The following is a 10,090-nucleotide window of genomic DNA, read 5'->3' on the forward strand; positions in this document are numbered from 1 at the left end:
TGCAAAAGAAAAGACCAAGACTACTGATGCTAAATTTATGATCACACGTGGTTGAGAATGGACAAAGGAAATCAATGTATTTGTAGAATTCTTATTTATCTATAATGATGGTGTCTGTGATTGGTAAAAGAATCACCTTGGGGGTTCAAGAGTTGAATAAACTTCAAAGAAATCGCAGAAGCTAAAAACAAATTTAAATAACAAGAAACAAAGATTGTAAAATTCAAGAACTTCAAGAAAGATCCTAGAAACCCTGAATTGAACCTAGTAACAACAATTAGTTGATTGAACTAATTACTTTTATCAGAGAAACAAATCAAAAACTTAGATTAAGTGATCTTGACTTCAAATTGAAGAAACTTGAGACAAGAATTAGCTTAAAGCTAATTAGCTTCTACAGATGACATAATTGAAACCAAAGATATCAATTACAGGATGTTCTTGTAAGTTTGCAAGGAGAACTCCCATGTTGCCAAACAAAAAGGTGTACAAGAAGAGAAACCTCTAAAATTGTATTAATAATGTCTAAGTTGTAGAAATAACAAAAGGAACCCCTATAAATAGTGTAAGGGGACGTGTAAAACCACTCCTAGAAGACTAGGAATTCAAATCATAAACTAACTCGGACAACAAGTCCAACATACTTAGGAAAAGGAAAAGAAATAAATCCTAACTAACTAGGAAAGCATTTAAATGTGTCAGGTTACATTCCATAAACCAACTAGGAAAGAATCAGGAAAGTATGACTAAGTCTCCTAAAATCATGTTGATTTGTGGCTGATTTTAGGCCCTTTCGCCTAACTTGATGCGAAGTTGGCCCCTTTGTGGGCTAATTTAGGGGCTTAATTTTGGCCCCTTTGTGGCCTTCCTTGGTTGGTGCTCCGCCTTCAATCTATCCTCTTTGACTTCAGTTTGGCCCATAAAATAGGTGATCTCTTGACTTCAGCTTACCACACCTCGATTATTTCATTGGGTATTTGTTATCTTCCACTAGCACATGTATCAGGTAACTCTACACATTAATATTTAGACAAATGGGAAGAGATCACCTAGTGTATTTTGATTTCATTGGGATTTACATTTTGGTCTCTCATGGTACTTGTTCCACTTCATTGATTGCTAGAATTCTTTTAGGAATTCAAACTCTGGAGTTGATCTATAAATTAGAAGTCTGCTTAGTCACCAAAGCTGCAGAAATTCTTGCCGACTAGTGTAAGATTTGAAAAGAATAACTAAATCTCTTGGTAGACCATGTGGAGACATTCTTGCCCTGTTGTGAAAGATCCGAAAAGTAACTGAAAGATCTCTTGCCAGACCATGTGGTGATTTCGTACCACCAATTTGAATTATAAGATCATATTTTACATGTTTTAGAATGCTGATTTTGACAACTATATCTTCAGGTTGTGAGAGATGACTTTCAGCTTTACCATGTATTACAAATTTGATTTGGTTTCTTGAAACTGCATTCTTCTCCGTACATTCTCTGACACTTTTACCATTTTTAAAGGTAAATAAGGAGATTGTTAAGATCCAGAGAGTGGTTGCTCCGGTGGGTCAAATGCAGCTAAAGAACCTAATCAAAGCCCATGTGGTAAGTAGATGTATATTTTTGTATGTACCTGCATGCGCGCGGACACACATGCTCAATTAATGATACAAGCTCATCAGGGCATAATTACATGTTTTAAGAATTTGTCATTTATGTACCCACAATCTGATCTTTAAAGCTCCCGTCAAACTTTTCAAGTATATGGTCATCTATAATTCAAAATATTTGTTTTTGCGTGTGTGTGGGTGTTGCTCTCATACTTTTATCTTTCTTTATCCTTTGATTAATTTAATTCATGGGCTTTTCGCCTTTAGTTCTTCCACTAGGCTTTAGCATCAGTAATACAGTTAATTGATGGTGTCTCTGTTTTGCATGAACGATATCCGTCCTATTTTTCTTGTGATCTTAGACAAATAGCCAACCGGATTCACTGTTTACTTTTCTTAGTACACAGAGTGGTTGAGGTAGTCTGTTCTAATATATGTGTATTCATTCTACCTAGGAAAAAACTGGCAGCACGAAAGGCTCTGTTATCCTCAAGGACTGGGACAAATATTTGCCACTCTTTTGGCAATTGGTTCCACCCAGTGAAGAAGACACCCCTGAGGCCTGTGCTGAATATGAGCAAGCGGCTGCTGGGCAGGTGGTCACTTTGCAGTCTGCAGAGATACCCTTAAAATAAATCTAAAGACCAGTCATATCCATACAGCCATGACCACGGTCTAATCAGGAGACAGTTTGTACAGGAAATTCATTTTAATTTTTAGGATCAGATCGTCAGCAAAAAAGAATAGTGAAGTCTGAGAAATCAAAACACTTGAAGAAGCAAGCAACTACCTTTGTCGAACAAGGGGCTAATCTTTTGTTGGTGCTTAGCTGCTGTACAGTGATGATGGAGAAACTGTAAATTCTTGATAAATTATGGCATAATAGTACCTTTTCCAATATTGCTTAGCCGAAGAACTAGGAAGTTCAGATACAATGCTTCATACTAGTTCTGGCCCCTAATTTTTTTCTGTACCAGGGGGCTTTCATTCTCATGCTTAATAAGTTGTAACTTGTATGATGACTCTTGACTCTAAATCAGGAGTGTAAATTAGAGTAGCCAAGTACGTTTGGAACATTTATGCAATGCCAAATGCTTCCTTTGCTTTAAACATGAAATAATTCGAACACTACTTGGAAATGGAATTTTAGTAGTGAGGGTGATACATCTTAATGATGAGAAAGTATTCCTTAGAGTTGCATTTAAATTTGATTTAGGAAACCTATCGTGTCTTTTCTTCCTGGTTTATTCAGCAGATACAAGCTAAAGCTTGAACTAAAATAAATTATATTTCTTTACGAAAAACAGTTTTCTGTAGGTATTAAAATAAACTTTGCGTGAATGGGCTGTTTAAATGCTTATTTTACGAAAGTAGAGATTCTAAGTAAGTTGTCTGATAAAGATAGTTTAAAAGAGTGGCTAATTACATAACCAGATACCTGAATTTGTTTGAGCTATTCATTTACGCATTAAAATTAGGCTCTTTTTTTTTTTTTTTTTTTTTTTGAACAAAATGTGCCTATTGAATGCATCTTAATGTCATGGCAGATTGTGTTGAATTTGGGTGTGTTTCGCTAGAAAAGAGTGTAGAGTTTTCATCGGAAAATGTCGGAACTTGTTTACGTAAAATTAATTTTCGGCCATTAACTACTCTTTAGCAATCTTGTTCTTCTTTAGGCTACTTTCTTCACCCATTTCAAGTTTTCTTGTCTTTTTCATCACAAGAATTTGTCATATAACAAAATATATTCTCATTTCCACATTTGGTGAAAAGTCACCATTAATTACTTCTAACTTCATTTATTAATACTAGTTTCTCGACACGTGAGTTGTATCCTAAGTTATTTAGTACACGATTTGCATGTGGCTTGTTTATCCTAGTCAAAATGATTGGGAATCATCTAAACTTGCAAAGATAAAGTTTAATCACACTTATTCTTTTATACGTATTTTGATTCTTTTTACTTTTGTAATATATATGAATATATGTACATATTATATGCGAACCACACACATAGAATAATATGTATATGTGTTGGATACAAAGCAATCGAAACGTTAGTATGGAACATGCACCAATAATATAGCTTATAAGTAGTATTAGGCCAGAACTAACATATCACATCTTTGTACCTAATAATTCTATGCATCCGTCACTAGAAGCAAAATAGTCATTAAAAGTGTCACGCCCCAAATCTGGAGAGGCGTGGTCAGCACCCGGTGCCGCACTCGGCCCGAGCAAACCACTCTGAGTCTATAACTCTGGAGGGGTAACCCTCAACTTAGGCCGACAGGGCCTACCTGCACACAGACACTACTAACGAGCTGCCAAGGCCACACTCTGAGAATATATGTAAATTGGCTATCTCATATGAACCCACACACCCAAACACACACACATATATATATATATATATATATAACAAAGCAAGCCGACAAGGCTGCCATGGTCGTACAAGACCAACAATATCAAAATAGATTTACACAAAGCTGGAAAGGCTATCACACTGACACACTATATACAAGACTCATCTACAAGCCTCTAAAGAAAATATAATTGTATCATGGTCGGGATAAGGGGCCTACCCATCAAGTCTGTAAGCACAAAAGAAGAACTCCAAAAGACCTGGCAACTCCGAACAAGGGAGCTTACCGAACAGCTGATATCAGATCTTGTCTGCTGGGAGGTCGATCAGTCTATCTAACTGTACCTGCAGGCATGAATGCAGTGCCCCCGGCAAAAAGGGACGTCAGTATGAAACAATGTATCGAGTATGTAAGGCAATAGATAACTGAAACTGAAACTGAACTGACATACATGATATACTGAATGTAAACTGAGAGTCAATAATAATTTGAAACATATCTAGCTGTCTTTGTCTCCTATCATGTATGCAATACTGAAAATAAACTGTCTGGCCTCATGTGGGGTCCAATGTGTAAGTGTATAGCCCCGAAGGCAACGTGAGTGACCCGGAGATCGTGCATAGCCCCGACGGTAAATTGTATCTCTATATAGTCTGTATAGCCCCAAAGGCAATTGTATCTCTGTATAGCCTCGAAGGCAAATGTATGCAATGATGCTACAAATGATATGCATGATGCACTCTCTGTTTCTCAACAAGAGATGATATACTCTAACTGAATATAGACTCTCGACGAGGGATGATTTCAACACAAGTAAGATGGAATAACAAAGATATAGAAACTCTACGACGAATTACTCTTCTTGTATACACTTGTTCTACTCTTATTGATTATGGGTTCATGCCAAAAAAAGAAAGGATAGCCATTACATACCTCAAGTCATCAATACAATCCAACAACGAACTCGTCGTAACACTTATGTCAATCCTATAACAAAGGAATACATATGTGAACTTAAATGACACTAGTATATCGCGTATATCAAACGATAAATCGATTCTAAAATGAAATGGGCAGCATTTCCTTTACTTTCTTTTAACTACCACACAATCAGCAACCAACAACAACCATGGCTTTATTTAATTCCTTTCCAAACACAATCCATCAATATACATGAGTATACACCATAACAGTCCGATATACACTTCATATACGATATTCTTATACTCTTTTTTACTTCATATTCATGTAACACAACCACAACAACATCAACAAGCATCCATATACAACGAAACTCCTTCATCAACACATCAATAAAGTCTAACAAACCAGAATGTTTTAACCATGACTTTCAACCTATACTTCACAAGTTCTTCATCAATAACCAAAATATGATCCAAATGACCTCAAATGCATGGAGAAGAGTATGATATCACCTTGAACAACAAGAACAACAACACATATACATACTTATAACTATATTTCCATCCCTTCAACACAATCAGATCATCCTCAAATACACTACATGAACCTTTATTTCTACACTAAGAAGAACTCAAGGTGAAATCTCCCCCAAGTTGAAGATGAACTGATTTAAAAGGATTGTTGAATTCTTACCTTAGTTCTTTGAAGAAGGAGAATAGGATGAACTGTAGAGAAGCCTTCCCGAAACTTTAATAAACAGAACCTCCAAACCAAGATGAAAATTAGCAAGATAATTAACTTAAAGAGGGCTGGCCGTATGGTTTATTTAGTGAAGAGCTTTTAAATGATCAAGAGGGTCCTTGTATAGTGTACGTACAGCAACTCCCAAATGGTTTTCTTCACCTTGAAGAATTGATATGTATCAATTTGTAATTGCCAATGTGCCATGGACGGTGGAAGAGGCATTTTTTGTCTTTACTTGCCAATTGATAACTTACAAGGTATACATTTTTTGTCCTATATCTATACTAATTATAGGAATTATATAATGTTAACCATATGCATTATGCCTATTTACATGCTGGTATATGTCATATTAACGCCATAACCAATCCTCATTAACTTTCTAAATTACTTAGCTTCTAATCTCTTCCAACCTGTACTTACACTTGTTAAACATGGTATAAATACTTATAACCTCAGGGATAATCTTGCTCTTCAAGCTTATGTCGATTTACTTACGACACAACTCGACGTACAAAAGTACGGGATGTAACAGTAAGAAAGTTAAAGCACCTCCATACACAATAAAGATATAAGTAAAGAAGTTACAACGCCAGCCGAATTGCTTTGATAAATTCAAATAATAAAGTTAGACACCAATATAAAAGCTAGTGATAAGAGTACCAAAGAAGTACAAATATGAATTTTTTGTCGAGTGAAGTACATCCTATCTCACTAAATGATGAAAGATTAAGAATATCAAGAAATTCAAGAAAATCAAGAAACACAATACTGAAATTCAAGAAAAAGAAAAGTCCAAGAAGCTCAAGTTTGAAGATTATTTCCCATTCTTGTTTCTTGAATCCTTTTCTAAATAGGTTTCTTGTTTCTTGATTTATATTATAGTAGGATTTAATTTCCTATCATTAGTAGGATCTTTATCCTAGTTCTAGTAGGATTCTAGTTTTTTTTATTCTTTTCCTTGTAGAATAGGGATTTTATTTTCCTTGTTTTTAGTTATTTCCTTTCTAGAGTAGAATATGGATTTGTAGTCATAAAAGAAGAGAATCTAGGCCTATATAAAGGGTTCTCATGACTTGTAAATATACTATTCACGTTTTTTAGCATAAACCCTAGTTTGCAATAGAGTTATTTTCTCTATTTGGTCTTCTTTATCCTTGTTTTTGGTTCCAAGCAAGGTGGTGATAGTCTTTATCTTGTTTTCAATAGCGTGTGGTGTTTCTTTATCACGTAAGTTGATTTCAAGTGGTGACTTAGGAACTTTATTTGTTCTTAATCATTCAAGAACGCGTTTCTTGATTAAAATTCGTTCTAGTTCATATCCAGAACCCTAATTTTCTTTCCATCATTCCGCCTTTAATACTTACTTGATTTAAACGATTCAATAGTTATTTTTATAGTTCAAAACGTCATCTTTCTCCTCGTCTTGAAAACACATAATTCCGAGAACTATAGACCGATTTACGTCCGTTTCTTGAATTCTGCCCATCAATCGCTTCAAGAATAAGATCCTGGTCGATTGGTTCTTTGTTAACTCGAAGAATCACATCAATTTGGTATCAGAGCACAGTTGAGTAATTTCATGGATTATATGCAAGAAAGAAGAGGACGTTGGGTTCAAGAAGATGAAAAGAAAAAGGAATCTCTTTTCCGCACTAGATGTACCTCACATGGTAAGGTATGTTCGGTGATCATTGATAATGAGAGTCATATTAATGTTGTTTCTGAAGAGATGGTTTCTAAACTTGGCTTGTCAACCAAGCATCATCCATATCCTTACAGCATAGAATTTGAGAATGGTGATGGCGTAGAGGTAACTCGTCAATGCCTAGTTTCTTTTTCTATTGGCAAAATATATAACGATCTTGTTTGGTGTGATGTAACAAAGATGGATGCTTGCCACTTATTACTTGGAAGACCATGGGTGTATGAAAGGTGTGCTAACTATGATGAATATCGTAATACCTATTCTTTTACAACGGATGGACGGAAAATTAAGTTGGTTCCCTTGACTCCAGAAGATGTTGCTAAAAACTCCAAGTATGTTGATGATTCTTTTGTGACCAAATTACAAATCATTGGTCCCATAAATATGGAACAGAAAACGGAGGAGAAGAATGAATTGGATCCACAAGTTGAGGATTTACCTCCAAAGTTTGATGAGGATCCATTGGAGCATCCAACTATTTGTGAGATTGAGTTTCCACAAAGGGATTTCAAAAAGAATACAGATTTTGTTTCTTACTCCACACCAACCAAAGTAACGGATTGCATAGTCTATGAAGATTTGGAAGAGAAAGAGAATAAGTTGCTGAAAAAGGAGTTTATGAATGAGAGTTTAATTTATTATCTAATTCGAACAAGATTTATTCCTCAAAAGGTTGAATCTTTGCAAGAAAGTGTAGATTTAATATCTCTCAATTTCATTGAGGTTAATGGCTATAATCATGTCAAATATGAGAGCATCAAAATCATCAAGGAGCTCATAAGAAGACATGATTTATTCTCTAACCCTGATCCAAAGGTTCATGAATTTGATTTATTTAAAGGTTTTTGTGGCACTAACTCAGATTTTGCATGCAAATACCACATCGACACGGAAGTGTTCAAGATTTATGAAGATCAAAAGGAAATAAGTTATGATCATGGTTTACACATTGAAGATCAGTTTAAGATGATATGTTTGAGAAATCATGGTATAAAGTTACCACTAAGAAAGTGGGATTTAGTTCGGCCATATGCAAAGTTTTCTTTGAACATGATGAAGCTCTATGAAAAGTTAGAAAAATGCAACTTAGAGCCTGGTAAGTATGGGTTGTTCCCAATTTTTTTTTTGGCTAATCTTTCACCGTTTATGGAGCCTTTAGACTCGAGGACGAGTCTTTCTCAACAAGGGGAGAATGATGAAAGATGAAGAATATCAAGAAATTCAAGAAAATCAAGAAACACAATACTGAAATTCAAGAAAAAGAAAAGTCCAAGAAGCTCAAGTTTGAAGATTATTTCTCATTCTTGTTTCTTGAATCCTTTTCTAAATAGGTTTCTTGTTTCTTGATTTATATTATAGTAGGATTTAATTTCCTATCATTAGTAGGATCTTTATCCTAGTTCTAGTAGGATTCTAGTTTTTTTTATTCTTTTCCTTGTAGAATAGGGATTTTATTTTCCTTGTTTTTAGTTATTTCCTTTCTAGAGTAGAATATGGATTTGTAGTCATAAAAGAAGAGAATCTAGGCCTATATAAAAGGTTCTCATGACTTGTAAATATACTATTCACGTTTTTTAGCATAAACCCTAGTTTGCAATAGAGTTATTTTCTCTATTTGGTCTTCTTTATCCTTGTTTTTGGTTCCAAGCAAGGTGGTGATAGTCTTTATCTTGTTTTCAATAGCGTGTGGTGTTTCTTTATCACGTAAGTTGATTTCAAGTGGTGACTTAGGAACTTTATTTGTTCTTAATCATTCAAGAACGCGTTTCTTGATTAAAATTCGTTCTAGTTCATATCCAGAACCCTAATTTTCTTTCCATCATTCCGCCTTTAATACTTACTTGATTTAAACGATTCAATAGTTATTTTTATAGTTCAAAACGTCATCTTTCTCCTCGTCTTGAAAACACATAATTCCGAGAACTATAGACCGATTTACGTCCGTTTCTTGAATTCTGCCCATCAATCGCTTCAAGAATAAGATCCTGGTCGATTGGTTCTTTGTTAACTCGAAGAATCACATCAATTTGGTATCAGAGCACAGTTGAGTAATTTCATGGATTATATGCAAGAAAGAAGAGGACGTTGGGTTCAAGAAGATGAAAAGAAAAAGGAATCTCTTTTCCGCACTAGATGTACCTCACATGGTAAGGTATGTTCGGTGATCATTGATAATGAGAGTCATATTAATGTTGTTTCTGAAGAGATGGTTTCTAAACTTGGCTTGTCAACCAAGCATCATCCATATCCTTACAGCATAGAATTTGAGAATGGTGATGGCGTAGAGGTAACTCGTCAATGCCTAGTTTCTTTTTCTATTGGCAAAATATATAACGATCTTGTTTGGTGTGATGTAACAAAGATGGATGCTTGCCACTTATTACTTGGAAGACCATGGGTGTATGAAAGGTGTGCTAACTATGATGAATATCGTAATACCTATTCTTTTACAACGGATGGACGGAAAATTAAGTTGGTTCCCTTGACTCCAGAAGATGTTGCTAAAAACTCCAAGTATGTTGATGATTCTTTTGTGACCAAATTACAAATCATTGGTCCCATAAATATGGAACAGAAAACGGAGGAGAAGAATGAATTGGATCCACAAGTTGAGGATTTACCTCCAAAGTTTGATGAGGATCCATTGGAGCATCCAACTATTTGTGAGATTGAGTTTCCACAAAGGGATTTCAAAAAGAATACAGATTTTGTTTCTTACTCCACACCAACCAAAGTAACGGATTGCATA

At 35.1% G+C, this 10,090-nt stretch overlaps 1 protein-coding gene and 1 long non-coding RNA gene across 2 annotated transcripts in view; one reads left to right on the top strand and one right to left on the bottom strand.

Annotated features, from left to right (window-relative positions):
* LOC132636141 (ferredoxin-dependent glutamate synthase, chloroplastic-like) overlaps window positions 1-2,719 on the top strand; it is a 68,715-nt gene extending 65,996 nt beyond the window's left edge. The window contains exons 32-33 of the mRNA XM_060352850.1: window positions 1,511-1,594; window positions 2,055-2,719. Of these exons, the coding sequence (XP_060208833.1) occupies window positions 1,511-1,594; window positions 2,055-2,234 (264 nt within the window). The 3' untranslated portion in view covers window positions 2,235-2,719. The remainder of the gene's footprint in view (window positions 1-1,510; window positions 1,595-2,054) is intronic.
* Window positions 2,720-2,847: 128 nt separating this feature from the next.
* Window positions 2,848-5,840, bottom strand: LOC132636150 (uncharacterized). Its single transcript, XR_009581060.1, has 3 exons — window positions 5,583-5,840; window positions 4,899-4,952; window positions 2,848-4,309 (listed from the first exon to the last, which is right to left on the bottom strand). It is a non-coding gene; the product is annotated as an uncharacterized LOC132636150 (long non-coding RNA).
* Between the last annotated feature and the right edge of the window lie 4,250 nt (window positions 5,841-10,090).

The sequence above is a fragment of the Lycium barbarum genome, chromosome 1, assembly GCF_019175385.1.
Source record: "Lycium barbarum isolate Lr01 chromosome 1, ASM1917538v2, whole genome shotgun sequence".
Classification (NCBI taxonomy): domain Eukaryota; kingdom Viridiplantae; phylum Streptophyta; class Magnoliopsida; order Solanales; family Solanaceae; genus Lycium; species Lycium barbarum.